This window comes from Saccopteryx leptura, chromosome 2, assembly GCF_036850995.1.
Source record: "Saccopteryx leptura isolate mSacLep1 chromosome 2, mSacLep1_pri_phased_curated, whole genome shotgun sequence".
In the NCBI taxonomy this organism is placed as follows: domain Eukaryota; kingdom Metazoa; phylum Chordata; class Mammalia; order Chiroptera; family Emballonuridae; genus Saccopteryx; species Saccopteryx leptura.
In genome coordinates this window covers 252237620-252253564 of record NC_089504.1, presented here as the reverse complement: position 1 = coordinate 252253564, position 15945 = coordinate 252237620, and the positions used below count along the sequence as shown (strand labels likewise).

The following is a 15945-nucleotide window of genomic DNA, read 5'->3' as shown; positions in this document are numbered from 1 at the left end:
GGATCTTAAAAGTTCTCATAATAAGAAAAAAATTGCAACTATGCCCATGGAGATGGATGTTAAGGGGACTTAGTGTAATCATTTTGCAATACACATAAATATTGAGTCTTTACATTGTACACCAGACACTATGTTACATGTCAATTTTATCTCATTTAAAGAAGCAGCAGTGTCCACCAGGGGGCAGCACGAGCTTACTAGAGCAGTCTTACTCTGATGGCCAGTTCTCTGCCTGGCAGATTAGCAGGATACACCCTGGATCTTCCTTCCCAAGAACAGCTCTCCTGTGGACAGAGACCACATACGGGGCTGGATATTAGAAAAATTGAGTTACATTGGTAATCGGCTAAGCAACTGAGCCCAAAACGTGAGAAATGGAGCCAGAGAAGTCTCTAGTGAGAGAAGGCTATCACCCAAATTTCTTTCATTTGTTTTATTTATCTTTTGTTTGTTTGAGTAATTTGGATCAGGGCACAGAAGACATGCTTACCTAATTTGCATGTGTCACAGCTGAGAGGGACTCTACTGGGTTCTGAAATTGCCTAGTGAAAAAAATAAGCTAGTGAAAAAAAAATTCGAAAGAGAGAAATACAGGGTTCTGCACTATGGTCCCCCAAAAGAACTACGTAAATGAATATAAGTCAGAGGTGAAGAGGTTTGCCTCAGGTGAAAACAGCCTCTCAGTGGGTTTGCCAGCGACAAGCTCAACGCTCTTGTCCCTAGGCTTGCGGCCACCCTTTAGGCCACACAGAACTCCGCATCCTGACCCAAGTTCTGTTTCTACTCACTACCAGCCTGTCCTCTTGTCTCTGGCTCTCCATCGGTCGATCTCTAAAATGAACAAGTTGGATGAAACCTCTAGGTCCCTGAGAGTGGTAAGCTTCTAGGACTCATGCTTTGCTGGCCGGGGAGAGGGGTCAGCACCCACTTCACCTGCACTCCTCACCTAGCTTCTGAACCACAGAAGCTAACAGGTGTGGACTCCGTGCAGATGGGTGCTGGGTGTTGTGTAGCTCCAGCCACACTGAGTCCCTGGAAAGCATGTGGAGGTGACAGTGACTGTCCTTCTGCAGCTTCTGTGACTTCTAGAAACCAGGTGGAGGAGACGTTTGATTCTTCTAAGCATCCATAGCCAAGGTCCTCAAGCTCAGGTTCCGGCTCTGGGGTGCTGAGAGGCAGGGCCCCGAGCCCCCATCTCTGGGTCCAGGGCAGACAGGGTACAGTCCCGGTGTGGCAGAAATAGCTGCTTCCTTCTTACCACGGCTGTCCCCACCACAGTGGAAGCCGTGTGCTCCTCGACTGATGAGTTTCTGATCCTAGAAGAGGCAGCAAGTGCCTTGGTGGCCTGGTATGGGGAGACTTCGCTGAAAACTCAAACTGCAGCCTGTTTCTTCATCTCTCACAACTCTGGAAGCTATTACATATTGGTGTCATCGATTCCTTCCTTTATGGATTAAAGGAATCCAGCCAGAATTCTGTCCTTCGGAGAACTGAATCCTGGTTCACGTAACAATAGATTTCGAAAGTTCTTCTTCATAAGAGACCTGGAGGAATGCACGCGATTACCTCTATGACCACTGAGGGAGGGGGTGGGGGCAGCGTCTGGAAGTACTGTAAGTCTGAACGCTGTCTATGCTCAGGATGACTTTGTCTTTGTTTCAGATAAAGTCCATATTTATTAATATCAATATTTATTTACTTATTATATTTATGTATACTGCTGTATATTTTTTAAATTTTCCCATTGAGAGAGAGAGAGAGAGAAGCATCACTTGTTGTTCCACTTGGCTGTTCCATTTAGTTGTGCTCTCATTGATTGCTTCGCATACATGACCTGATTGAGGGTTGAACCTGCGACCTCAGTGCACCAGGATGACTCTTTATCCACTGAGCCACCCAACCAGGGCTCTGTTATATTTATTTATTAAGACTGTATTAAACCTGGCCAGGTGGTGGTGCAATGGACAGAGCGTTGGAATGGGATGCAGAGGACCCAGGTTAATAAACCCCAAACTCGCCGGTTGAGCATGGGGACACTGGCTTGAGCGTGGGGTTGCTGGCTTGAGCCCAAGGTCACTGGCTTGAGCCCAAGGTCGCTGGCTTAAGCAAGGGGTCACTCGCTTTGCTGTAGCACCCGGATCAAGCAATCAATGAACAACTAAGGTGCCACAAGGAAGAACTGATGTTTTTCATCTCTCTTCCTGTCTGTCTGTCCCTATCTGTTTCTCTCTCTGTCTCTCTCTATCACAATAAATAAATAAATAAATAAAGACTGTATTCACTAATAATGCCATGCTAAAATATTATAAAATAAAGTGGGGGCAACTTGTATGATGAAAGTACAATTTGTGATGTGACCAACACACAGTTTGTTCATCTTTCATAATCTGTTTAAAATGCATTCAACAGGGGTAATTTCCCTCTCGTCCTAGCACCCTACTGGGACTCAAAATGTGGTCCCCAGACCAGTAGCATTGGCACTGACTGGGAACTTGTTAGAAATACAGAGTCCCAGGCCCCGCCCCAGACCCCCTGAGTGACAGTCTGCATTGGCAGCACAGCCCTGGGTGATCTGTGTGCATCACCTTTGAGATGATCCATGATTTGTTGCTTCTCTTGGTAATGGGTAGGCCTACCTACAAGGACTTTCGGTCACAAGCATAGTTTCAGTTTATACATTAGAATGCCCGGTCCTGGCTGTTAACCAGACTGTCTGTCCTCAAGGTCTTGAGTGGGGAAGGAGTCTGACATCCCTTCCCCCTCCCCCGTCCCTTCCCCTCTCATTTGCATCTGTTTCCTTCACTCCCCACCTAAGCCTAAGCAGGAGGCGGAGGGAAGGGTGGGACACTGAGTGAGGGAACAGGGAACAGAAAGCTCTCACTTTAGCTGGGCAGCTTCCTGCTGCCTGAGCCAGGCAGATGGCTCAGGTCAGCTTTCTTTGGTGGGCACTTGTGTGGAGTTGGGACTGCTCTCCTCTGTCCCGCATTCCAGGAGGGCACATCTCTCTCCTAGACATTCAGTGCACCTTCTTCGTCAGCTCCCGGTTCACCTCTAGCTTCTCGGTGCCTTTGTCTTCCTGCCTTGGTGGCCTTGTCATGCAGGAACCAAGACAGCCCTGTGCCAGCTCTGTGTTTCATGGGCCATGGGATACATACACATGTGGTTGTGCGCCAGGACATTCTGTGTCCCACGGCCACAGCTTACTTCAGCTTCCTCAGGTGTGAGTCAGGCCCACGTCCCTTGTCCCCCCAACACAGGGACATCTTTCAGCCCTCCTCTCTCCCTCACTAGGCACCTCCCCACTAGGACGAAGGATTGTGATGGGGATTGACTTCGTGACAAAGAAACCTCTTTCCCCGGCCTGTGGTGGGTGGTGGCGCAGTGGATAAAGCAGCGACCTGGAACGCTGAGGTCACTCAAACTAGAAGCAACTACTACAAATTGATGCTTCCCATTCCTACCCTCCCCCTCCCTCCAGCATCTCTCTAAAATCAATAAGTAAAATCTTTTAAAGAAAGAAAGAAACCTTTCCCAGACTTCTGTCCCTCCACATCCTGACCCTTTTATCTCCCTGATGTGACTGCAGAGTCCAAACGCCAAGGACCAGGTCCTCGCCGTTTCCTGTGCAAATTCCGCAAGTGATAGTCTTGCTTCAGAGTTTTACATCTATTCTGTCGCAAAACATCACTTTTGACATCCTTTCCTGAGTACAATTGCTTAATTGGGAAAAATAAAAATAAAGCTCTATCTTCCTGCCTCTTAGGAACAGCAGTCCGTGTGGACCCCAAACCCAGAGCTGCCGGCCCCGAAGAAGCTCAAAATGAGAACAGTCACAAGCACCGAAATAACCATGAACAGTGACTGTCTCTTTAAGGAAACCTAAGCATGACCTGAGCAGTGTCTTTACATATGCAAAGGATCCAGGAGAGGACTAGGGATTAGATTTGTCCATGTAAACCTAGGAAGTGCAGGGAGCAGAAGTCATAACGGGTCATTTTGGTCAGTCTGTGCAAGGAAGAACTCTCCAGTCTCCAAAGCTGCCCAGAGACAAAGCAGACTGTCCTTGGAGACAAGTGGCCCCATCCTCCAGGAAGGTCAAGCATGGCTCTACAGCAGAGGAAATTTAGAACGGTTGGTCTCCAGAGGTGACTCCTTGGTTGAAATAAACAGCCTTTCAATTCCCTTCAGATTTTTGAGAACCTCACAGTCATCTCAAAAGATATCTGTCTACCTTTCGTCTCTGGCTGCTTTACCTGTAGGGTCGTATGTACCTATTTTTCTAGACATTTTGAAATTTGCTTTCCCAGATTTGCTTCAGGGTACGTTTTGTATCTTCTGAATTCTAAGACGTATTTTTAAAAACTATGTTTAAGCATCTCAGATCATGATGTATCTGATTATTAATTGCTGTCTTGTTAGAGTTTTCACTGTTCACATAAGTGTGAATGTTCAAGCGCCATGGTCAAATTTACAGAATGGGTGTAAGCAGCTTGGAAGAGATTTCTAGAGTTGACAGTGACAGTTACAATCTGTGGGCAGAGGCGAGGTGAGTCACACACGTTGAGCAACATTCCTGAAGCAGAGTAATATGGCTCCAGATAACTGCAGACCTTCAGAGTCCGGCCACAATGACTGTGACTCTCATCACAGCTTCTTCTAAGAAACACTCAATTACTAAGGCCCTTTATAGGAAAGGGGACATCACCAGGGTGGGGAAACTTGGACACTGATAAACCCAAGTCAAAAAGGGAATAGCTTGGTTGGTGAGAACATTGTTCCCATATGCAGAATTGTTGCAGTTTCGATCCCCAGTCAGGGCACATACAGGAACAGATCAATGTTCTTCTCTCTCTCTCTCTCTCTCTCTCTCTCTCTCTCTCTCTCTTCCTTCTTCTTCTTCTTCTTCTTCTTCTTCTTCTTCTTCTTCTCCTCTCTAAAGTCAATTTAAAAGGAAAGTCTCTGAAAGTAAAAAAGTTTTAGGGAATACCTTACGCAGTTTATTCCCCTTATGTTTTCCTTTTAATGCACACGTCAGACTGAGTTAGGATTTTTTAAGATGCTATGTTTAATTCACCCTGAAAGACATTGTGTGGTTACCTGGTCGTGTTTTCCTTTTTTTAGGGTTCTCTTCAATGGTGCTCCCTGCGATCCTCCAACAAGGAAACAGAAGTTCAAAAGCAAAGTGTCCTGCCCAAGGATACACAGCTGCTAAGCCATAGAAGTGACATTTGAACACAAGGTTCTTGACCCCTGGGCCAGGGTCTTAACCCCGGCCCTCTTCCGCCTGCATTTTAAAGCGCCTCAGCATGGCTGTCAGCACGCAGGCTGCATTAGGGACATGCTTACTGCTGAGAAATGGGGTAGTGGTCTTCCCCCACATCACCGTAATGAGCTTGGCTCCTCCGGACTGAACAAGACCAACGTGGATGGTACCAACTCTTTCCACTGAGCCAGGGATGTACACGTATTACCACGAATAGGACCTCAAGCCTGGAGACCACTGGTCTTTGCAGGTGTTGTGGGCTGCGGGACAAACTAAACCAATGCTCCACGTGGCTCATGGAAATCAGGTGAAGCAGTGGGATAATCTGGTTGAGAACAAGAACTTAACTTACATAAAGTCTGCGTTTCATAAGGAATTGCGGTCAGGAGTGCATTTCCCTTAGTTAGCCGGGGAGCCAGATAGGCAGGAATTCAGAAGGACCGGTTCGCATCAAAACAAGGGCATTGACTCCAGGAGTGCGCGCTGGGCGGCGGCTGCGCACGAGGTTGTAATGCCGTCGGCGCCCAGTGGGGGGCGCGCAGCGGTGCAGAAAGTGTCTGGAGCTTCCCAGGATCTCATTGAAAACTAACCATGGTGACGGGGCGGGGGCGGAAACTAGCTAACTTTTGCAGAATTAGTGGAAGTGAACATTGGTGAGTTTCTGGGAGGGCTAATTTGACAATATCTATGAAATTTTTAAAAAGAAACTCATGTCCTTTGATACAGCAATTTGACTTTTAGGAGCTTATCCCCCAGATATATTCCAATATATGCATAAGGATGTAGGAGTGAGACTATTAATAATAGTACCATTTAAAACAGGAAAAGCTTAGGAGCCTCAATAGGCCCCTCAGTGGGGGCTGGCAGATGTCATCTCTACAGGAAGGGATTTGTGAACCCCTATGTTGGGCTTAGGGCCCCTCTTCTGTGCTTCTAAGCACCTCAGCATCCCAGTCTTAAACTGGGATGTGTCTGTCTTTCCCTTGTTCTGCATCTGAGGGAGCCTGGACTTGAGAGGCCCGTGCATCCCCACAGAAGGCGAAGCAGAGGTGTGGGTGGGGCTGGTGTCCTGGTGGGACAGTGAGGGGCCATGTGGCCGCAGCATGGCTGAGAGAGCTCTATGTGCCACCAGAGGGAGCTTGGACTGAGGACAGATTCAACCCCCTAGGAAAAAGCCCTAAGTGGCAGACCCAAAGTGTTCTCTCTCTCCCATCAAGACAAAATAAGAAACGTAGGTTTGGGAGCACAGAACGAGGGGATGAGGCTGACACCAAATGGTACTTGCCAGGGCCCTCCTGCTCTCTGCTGGAGGACGCTGGCTTTCCTTGTCAGCTATCTGGCAGGGACACCCTCAAGTTCGGGATCTGAGACACAAAGCTGACTAGAGGACCAGACAGAAGCCGCTTCCTCCAGTTTTCCCAGCTCCATGCTGCCACCCTTGCTGCTGGGGAATGGACCCAAGACTTGCCAGGTCTACCCAACCTTCTGTCTCCCAAGTGCACGTTGGAGCTTCAGTCTGACTCTGCATGAGGACTTTTCCCCCCACAGAGGAGCATGGCCAGCTAGTTGTCTGATATTTTCTCAGTGCAGGACTTCCCAAGAGGTCCTGGTCAATCAGAGTTGGGGGGTTAAAGACAGTGGGGGCTAGAGTACATAAAATCAATGTTGCCTTCCCCTTACACACACACACACACACACACACACACACACACACACGTAAGAAAAGTTGGGTCATAAGTGATCTTCATTCTCACCCATCAGTCCACATTGCTCCCCACCTTACGTCTCTGCTTCCAACTGGAGACAGGTGGCGGCCAGGAAGGATGTGTGGAGGAGAAACACCCCTCCTAGCTCTCTTGTGAGGGTCTAGTTCACTTTTTTGCTCTTTCACAAAATGACCAACTGATTTTTTTTTTTTTATGGGTTGAGATCCTTCCATGGCTAAGCTTCTTGGCACTAATGCTAGTCCCTTCCTATCTAGACAAGGGGTGGCGGGAGTCTGCTGGGGAACCGAGTCAGAAGGAAGGCATCGGGTGGGGTTGGTCAGCAGAGGCGGGCTCGCTGGGGGCGGGGTTCTCAGCAGTGAGATGAACCTGCACAGGGAAGCTGGAAGTCAGAGCCACAAACCCCTGAACCCTCGGACCCCTGGACTGGACCACACAGGCCTGGACAGACCTTCTCGGGGATAACAAGTGCCCCCTGAGAACAGTGTCTTTGACTCTTCTTTTTAAATTTTAAATGAGCTTCTCCTCCGGCAAGGCTCACTGACGCCCAGTAAAGAAGACTCCCAAGCACCTGCCCCACTTATCCAACAGGTGAGAGGACTTCCTAATAAGGCACCTTCCTGTTCTGGTCCCTTTTACTTCCTGTAATCATCTCCTGCCACCTTCTCCCTGAAACACTCCCACCCCACCCCATAAACACACATATTCTCTAACCATTCCCAAGTATCTGCAGCTCCACACACAGGCTAGGGTCCTTCATGTCTCCATGGAAACGGTGGCATCCCCAATCCTGATCCACCTCTGCCCTTGAAGACCTCTCGCTCATCCTTCACACCCCGGCTGCCTTCTCTGGAGCCCCTGGTGCTCCTCAGAACGCACACCACACTGCACTGTAGTTTGGGTGCCCGCTGCTTCTCCGGTTGCTTCCTGTGACCCACACGGTGAGGAACAGTACCGAGAAGAGGATGATGAACGCGGTTGATGTCCTTCTGGTTAGTTGCTCACAGAGGCATGGAAACATTGGGTTGTAGCTGAGTATCTGGCGAGTGCAAGTGAAGGGGGTGAAGACAGAGTTGCTGTCGGTTCTAAGGGAAGCGTACTGGTGAAGGGCGTGGCCCCAGGGAGAACGAGACCTCTTGGGAACCAGCCCCACAAGGAATGGAAAGCTTCGGAAGGCAGATGGGGGGCTCATGAAAACGGGCCCAGCAGCGGGACACCGCTAGAACTGTAGTTGACATGGCCTCTTCCTTTTTTCATTCAGGGTGACAGTAAAGAGTCACCATGCAGGGTGGGATTTGGGCCAGTGCACGCGTACATCTGGGTGTGCTAGTGTTGGAAGGGCTCTTTCAGAAGTAAAAAAAGACTAAAAATCACAATTCAGCAATTTTGAGTATTTGTCTTAAACTTTCTTCGAAGGGATTTCTGGAGTTAGTGGTCCTGCCTGTTTGTTTTAATTGACAGCTGAAGTATGCGTGGCCTGCCTGCTGCTCCCTGGGGCGGACAGGCCCCCCATCCCGCAAGCCTAGCATAACTCCGGCCCTTACTACACGGGATTTGGGCGACCCGTATGAATATCTTTCCGTCTCTCAGTGAAATCGAACCCAGAACCCTGAGGGTATTAACTCATCAGAAACAGTACTGGAAGTCTTTTCAAAATTAGCATTAAACTAAGTCTCGGGGATAGTGACAACCAGACCTTAACATGTGCCAGAGGGCTCCGTTCCCTCAAATGACCTCAAGTATCCCAAACCTGCCTGCCCTGGCGGGCTACACGACAAGTTAAGGGCGACGGCATTCGCTTCCAGACACAAACCTTTCAGTAAACACCAGGTTTCCCACTCCTTCCTGAATTCTGTGGGCGGAAGGAAGCAATCAGAGCGAGGCCTTGCGGTTACGCCGCTCAGACACGCTGTTGAGATTCAATCGTGGCCACCACACTTTATGTGCCTCTGAAAAAAAACCCACAGCAAACACAGGCGTCGCACAGATGGCTTTGCGAGGTCTCAGGTGACAGGAAGCAGGAGACACCGGCGCAGATGGCCTGGAAAGAGCACAGAGCTCCCTCAGCCCCCCACGGTGCTGGTCTCCGGGGTTCCCTGGGGCTCCGCCCCGTGGGCCGTGGAGGTCTCGAGTGTTGCCCCGTCGCGCTCGGGGAAGGCCTGAGAGTCCTTCATTTCCAAGACCACCTGGTGCAGAAGGCCCTTGAGCAGCCGCATTTCTCGGAGCAGCAGGTCCACGTCGGGTTTCAGGGCCCCGGCGGATTGTCCCAGGGGCGTCGGCGGGGCGCAAGCGGCTGACGCTGCGCTGGGGGCTCTGCCCGGGGGGATCCGTAGCCTGGCTGAGGTGGTGTTGGGAACGGGGGTAACCGACGGGACTGACGTGGACATCAGGGGCTTTTGGAAGGAAAGCAGCTTGTTCCCGGGCGCCAAGGGTGCGGCCTGCGGCCCTGGGATGGACGTGGACGAGTCCGGGGGCGACCCTGTGAATGCACAGCAGAAGGCTCGGGCTGGGCGGGAGAAGGCGGAGCCACGGAGGGAGTGGGGGGGGGGGTGGAGGGGTCGGGTGGGCTGGGGACGGAGGAGAGCGCAGGAGGCTCCTGGTGCCAGGAGCGCGTCCTGGGGGCGTGCTGTCACTCACCGCGCCCCGGGAGCTGCAGCCACGCGCTGCGTTTCCGGACGCTGCGGGAGGGTGTGGCCGCCTCGCACCAGTGGGACTCCAGCTCGTCGACCTCGGACTCGGGGACCCTGTACTCAGCGCCCCAGTCGAAGCGGCGCACGGAGCGGCTGTACTTGTAAAAGGCGAACTGCAGCGGCACCGCGCGCTTCCGCGGGTGCAGGTTCGTCTCGCAGCGCACCACCACCCCGCCGGCCTCCGCGCGGCCAGCCACCTTCAGCACCGGCGCGGGGAACAGCTCTGCGGAGAGCGCGGGGGCGGAGCGCACACGTGAGGGCGGAGCCGGCGGTCCCGCGAGCCGGAGTGCGTCCTGGCTCAGGGGGTCCACGGTCCCTGACTCCCTCTCCTAATGGTGTCTCACGAGGGCTCCTCGCCCACCTGGAGACCAAAGGCTTCTGAAATGTGACAACGAATCCACGACGGAGGGGATACCCAGCTCGGGCTTTCCACCTTTAAGGTCAATGCGCCTGCCTGCCTCGCCCCAGTCCCACAGTGATCCCTGCTACGGCCGCCGCCTGCAAGGGGTCCCCACTCGGACTAAGAGCTGGGTGTGTGTCATGGGAGGAGGGACACGCATTATAGGACTGCTGGTCAAGCGCGCGTCCCCTGCGGAGCAGGAGAGGAAAGGGTACGTGGTCTAGCAGAGAAATCCGCCACGTGCAGCTGCTTGACTCTCCGGCCCTCCTTTCCCCACCTGATTCCCAGCCCAGAATTTCCCAGTGCCCGTTCGCCCCCTCCTGGGTCCCAGGTCTCCCCCACCTTGCACGGTCACGGCCACCTTGGCGGAGAACATGGGCGCGCTCTCCACCGGGATGCGCATGGTGCCCGAGCACTGGTAGCGCCCGCTGTCGCTGGCGCGCGCCTGCGGCACGGTGTAGTTGGCGCTGGAGTGGAAGTAGCGCACCGCCTGACTGTCGCGGTAATAGTGCAGCTTGTACACCACCTTGTCATACCAGCCGCGGCAGCGCAGGACCAGAGGCTCGCCCTCGAACACCGCGGCGTAGGGCACTTGCAGAATCAGCCAGTCTACGAGTCACCACAGACAGTCAACTCCAAGAGAAGGTTCAGCCCTGGGGTCCCGGTTCTCCTCCGCCTCCCCGCCCCCAGCTTCTCCCCTTCCCCTCCCTCCTCCAGCCCACGCCACCCATTGAACCGCAGGACCTCCGAGCTGGATGCTTTAGGAGGAGAGCAGGATGGAAGGGGAGGCAAAGGTGCCTGAGACCTGGGTCCAGCCTCAAAGAGAAATGCCCATCAGAATCCAGGCCACCCTCCTCAGGATGGCTCAGGGGCTTGCCACCTGTCCCCTGCTTATCTTCCCTCCGGCCCACTCTCCTTTACTTCCCCACCATCCACTCCCGTGCAGGTGGACTCCTGGGGAAACTGGCCCTGCGGGGGCCCTGCTGGTTCCTCGGCCAGAAAGACCCCTTCTCCCGTTTCAGTCGTTCTAGTCAAGGTCCACTGCCCTGCAGGTCTAGGCTGAGACCTCACCTCCTCCTGAAAGCTCCCCTGCCCTTCCTACAGCCTGCAGCCCCTCCCACAACCCTGTGTTTGCCCTCACCATCATCATCATCACGCCAGCACTGACAGAGCCCTATGACGTGTGAGGTGCATTACAGGTGTTTTACTTGGAGAACGAATTCTGCAGGCACCAGACACGGCCCCTACTCACTCTCAGTCCTGCAAGCAGAAGCCACCATCCATGTGGCCCATACCTTATCGGTACTCATGGTCATTGCCATTCATTTCCAACCAGGAAATACAGGGTGGGGATATGAGGTGCTAGTCTGAATGCTGAGCCATGATCATTAAATTCTCAACACACACTGTGGCCCACAAGGCCCAGATGACGTAATGTTCCCCACCAAGTAGCCAATTCTGGGCCCGGATGAACGAATTTTGTTGTTCCTCTTATGCTGTTTTGAATCCCTGTAAGTATCCCTGAAGACAGCTTCTCATTTGACCTCTAAGTGCATGCATGTGCACTTTTGGAATAGAATTCTGACAGTGTGCTCTGTTCAGCTGCTGTCCTTTTGTTTTAACAACATATCATAATTCGTGTTTGATCTTCACAAGTGGAGGTGACATGTTACTGTCCCTGCTACTGATAGGAGGCACAGAAGAGCATCGGCCCAGAGTAACCTCAGCTGTACCGCCTGCCCAGGGCCCTCACGTCTGCCTTGCTCTGTTCTTTCCCTCCCTGCACTTGCCCCCAGTTCTCAAACCAGTGTCCTAGGTCCTTAGAGCCTCTGCTCTTCAGAGGTAATTTCATAAACAAACAGAAACGTTTATTTGCTGCCCACTGTAGCAGGAGGGTGAAGGGAACCTTTGGGGACAGGCAAGCCTTGTACATCTCTCACACAGTGCATGCACAACCCCCACCCTGCTCCTAAGACTCAAAAGAGCCCCCCTTCCTGCCCTGATGGGAGCTGCCCAGTGTCCCCTCCCACAGGATGCATTATCGCCAAAGGAGCCAGGTGCTGAGCCCTCCCAGGTGCAGACACTCACCATTGGATACAGAGAGGTGCACGGGGTCACTGACAGGTGCTCCCCGCGTCTGGCACCGGTACACCCCTGGAGTCTGCACCTCGATGCTCTTCCCGTGAGAGGGCAGCAGCAGATGGCCCAAATACCAGAGGGTGCTGATGGGCCGGAGCTCCAGGACCAGAGGGTGGTACCCGTCACACCGCAGGGTCACCCGCTCCCCCTTGAAGATGGTGGTCCAGGGTGGGTGCAGAGACAGCGTGGGCTTCTCCAGAGTAGCTGGGTGGGGGTGAGGGATGTATTAGGGGGCAATGTGGAAAAGAGGGTCGAGGTGAGGTACCCGAAGATGTGCTCAGAGGTTGGGAAATCTCAGAAAACCCCAGCTTCCAGGACCCAGTCTATGTTACTAACCCATCCCTCCAGGAGGAGAGACCACATCGGGCTACAAAGTGTCAGTCCCTCAGTGAGCACCCATGTCTAAGAGCCCACAGGCAAGCTGAGTCACGGGGGTGGCGGCGGAGTGGGAGATGGCTCTCCCAGAACAGCCAGGAGGCGGGGAGGTCCAAGCAGGTCACCCAGGGGTTGGTGTGGAAGGTGTCCACAACTGGGACAAGGGATATGTGAGACTCACCAGCTTGTCCACTGCTTAGAGCTGCAAAACAAGAAGTACAAGAAGGAGAAAGGAGAATGTTGGGGATGCGAGGAAAGGAAGGGGCCATCTTGACCCCAGAAAAGACTCAGCAAAAATCCAGTCCTGTTCTTCTGCCTTGGTTTCCCGGCTCTGAGAGAGCCCCCTCCTCTTTATCCCCCCAAGATGATGAACTGTTTGGAGTCGAGGACTGCATATTCCCCAGCACGCACTCCCCACTGTACCCCGAGTCCCCTGCCTCCTTGTGGACTCACCCAGGAGCAGGAAGACGGCCAGCGCCCACATGGTGGACCTGCCTACAGCTGCTGCACAGTGATGGAGGTGCTGCCGGGGGGCAGGGGGAGAAGGGGCCAGTGCTGACCTCTGCTTCTCTCAGCTGTTCCTAACTCCCTGCAGACGGTGGGCTGGAGGGAGCAGCAGACAGGCTGGGCATGTGTCAACCCTCAGGGTCCCCACCTCCCATCTGAGAGCAGCCCCACATCTCAGGCCAGACCCAGCGTCTATGGAAAAGACCTGCTGTGCCCTTGCAGCCCAGGCCCTGGCAGCGGACCCTGCCACCCACCGCCCAGCTGGCTCTGTAAGCCTCGGGTGAGGGAGACACATCCTCATGTCCTCAAGGTCCACTCAGGGCCTTTCTTCTGCTCATTCCCTGAGGACAGATGTTGGCATGATGGCCAGTCCCCTGTGCCCAGGGCCCCCAGCCTCCCACAGATGAGCAGACAGGAAGATGTGACTCCAGTGTCCCCATCAAGGGCAGAAATGTAATGTGTCTCCTCTCTTTTCTCCCTTCTTGAAACTCTAACCCCTCTGAAGTTAGAAACCTCTTCTTTCCTACCCACCACAGTGACCTCACCCTGTGATATCTTCACTCACTTGAGCCTTCCTTCCTTCCTTCCTTCCTTCCTTCCTTCCTTCCTTCCTTCCTTCGTTCTCCTTCCTTCCTTCCTTCCTTCCTTCCTTCCTTCCTTCCTTCCTTCTTCCTTCTATCCATCCCTGCACCTGCTCCCCAGGCACACCTGCCGGCACCCTTACCTGTGACAGAGCAGAGAAGTCACTGCATCAGCCCCTCAGAAACTCCTCGGATCCAACCTCCACTTCTTTCCGAGCCATGTGATCCTACCCTGAGCAACAAGGAGCCTGAATTCTCAGGTAAATACTTAATGAATTTTCCAGCCTGCTAGCACGTCTCCTTGGACAGTCTCCTGTCCCCACCTGTGGCTGATTGGCATGAGGCACCTCCTTCCTGGGAACTCAGGCAGGAATGAGATTATCAGACCATGTGGAAGGTAGTCCCTTCCCCTCCTGCTTGGGGACACCCCAAGCTTCACTCTGAGTGTCTCTCAAGGTGCTAGTCCTTGTTAAAAATACAAATGCCTCTTAGGGAAATAGGATTGATCATTGCAGTCATGCTGGCCACTTCAGATCCTGTTCTGAGAGCAGCTTTTGATAAAAGAGAGATAGCGTTGCATCGGCCTGGAAAGCTGGGAGGTACTTGATAAGATGCTCGGCAGTTGGGAGGAGGACCCAGATTCTGGGAGCAGGGACCATGAACTGTGTGCTTTGGGATTGCACCCCATATCCTATCTGGCGCCCCATCCCAGAGCCAGTGTGGGCTCCCCACACCTCCCACAGCCTGCCCTAAAGGCCTGACCCCTGACAGGCACCTCCTCTGTGAAGGATGTGCCCCCCATCACCAGCAAAGCCCTTGGTCTACACCAGCTGACTCTCTTCCGGCTTCTTCTCACTCAGAACACGAATCTCAGCCTTTTCACCAGATTTGACAAGAAATCCGATGACGCCCAACATTCATGAAACAGATGATCTTCCCTGAAAATCTCCAGAACCGCTGACAGGGCTCATCTCCCATCATGCTCAGACTCTGGCTTGAAGAAGACCCCCACCCAATTCCTTATTCTCGCTCTCTTCTACATGGTCCCTGAGCTGGGTCTTTTTCTGCGTGCAGAACTTTCCCCCACAGAGTTTCTACTTCTTTGCCCCTTTGCCACACAGACAAATTATTAATTGAGCAATTAATACTTGTTACCTGAGCAGTTCTTTGAAGCCTATTGCGACGCAATTTCTGGACAAGGTGCACCATTGTCTGACACGAGTCTGTGCATAAGTGTGTGTGTGAGAGGGTGCTGATGACCATGATGCCAGCTCGCTCTCACGTGTGAGGGCTCTCTCAGATACCACTGTGCACAACTCACGCTTTAACCTCTAGCAAGACTCCATTCCCTGTTATAGTGTGGTGTGTCTGAAAGGGCCACATACACGTCTTCTGTAAATCACTGCACGGGATCATCGGCACAAAGAAAGAGGATGTGGATGATGTCGCACCTGGGATTTGGAGAATGTGGGCTGAGGTCACCGTGAAACCCATGGGGACTCTGTGACCAGAGATTCCCGTGGAGCCTGTCGGGCTGGCCCTCACTGCCTTAGAATGTACAGTAGTCCTCTGAGCACAGGAAAAGTATTATTCTGGTCCCAAACAGGTTTACGTATGTATGTTTTTAAAGAAGAATAATTCAGGGACAAAGTCATTGATACAAATAATTGCAGCTCCCGCAATGGCAGCTGGACCACAGATTTCTGAGTTCACAGGACCCACTGGTGAGTCCTGGCTCTTACTGTTTCGGGGGTGGGGTGCTCATTCATCTGTTGGATAGGCTGAGACACGAACTTGTGTGTATGGTGTGGACATGTTAATAGATCATAAACTCGGGCAGTAGCAGAGACAACTAAATGCCCACCATGTATTTAACTAACATTTGCTGAGTGAGGCTGAGATGGGGGGAGTGAGTCAAAGAGGCAAAGCCCCCGCCCCCAGTCAGACCCCAAGCTTCCATTAGGCTGGGATGTCCCCACTTCAGCACTGTTGATATTTGGAGCCAGAGAGTCCTTTGTTTGTGGGGCGGTCCTGTGTGTTATAGGATGTTTTGCAACACCCTCCCTCAAAACGGCAAGTCAAATGTCTCCAGACATTTCCAAGTTTCCCCTGGGTGGTCGGGGGATTGCCCTGGTCAAGACTCTGCCCTAAACCCATCTCATGGCTTCTCTCCGATCACCAGATGCTATCTGGGCAGCGGCAGGCAGCTCCGGTCTGGAGAGGGTGACGTTGTCACGCTAGGAGAGAACGCAGGAGTATATAGCTC

At 52.7% G+C, this 15945-nt stretch overlaps 1 protein-coding gene across 1 annotated transcript; it reads right to left on the bottom strand.

The window, feature by feature from the left end:
* Nucleotides 1–9050: 9050 nt before the first annotated feature.
* FCRLB (Fc receptor like B) lies at nucleotides 9051–13075 on the bottom strand. Its single transcript, XM_066363818.1, has 6 exons — nucleotides 13045–13075; nucleotides 12773–12793; nucleotides 12166–12420; nucleotides 10420–10686; nucleotides 9625–9900; nucleotides 9051–9466 (listed from the first exon to the last, which is right to left on the bottom strand). The coding sequence occupies exons 1-6, from the start codon at nucleotides 13073–13075 to the stop codon at nucleotides 9051–9053; spliced, it is 1266 nt and encodes a 421-aa protein (XP_066219915.1).
* Between the last annotated feature and the right edge of the window lie 2870 nt (nucleotides 13076–15945).

Bases quoted from the DNA above. Each gene is read 5' to 3' on its own strand.
- FCRLB (XM_066363818.1), bottom strand. From the start codon at position 13,075: ATGTGGGCGCTGGCCGTCTTCCTGCTCCTGG. The intron at 9,901-10,419 runs GTGGGGGAGACC...CGCTCTCCGCAG, and splicing joins GGTGGCCGTGACCGTGCAAG to AGCTGTTCCCCGCGCCGGTG. The intron at 9,467-9,624 runs GTGAGTGACAGC...GTGCATTCACAG, and splicing joins GCTGCAGCTCCCGGGGCGCG to GGTCGCCCCCGGACTCGTCC.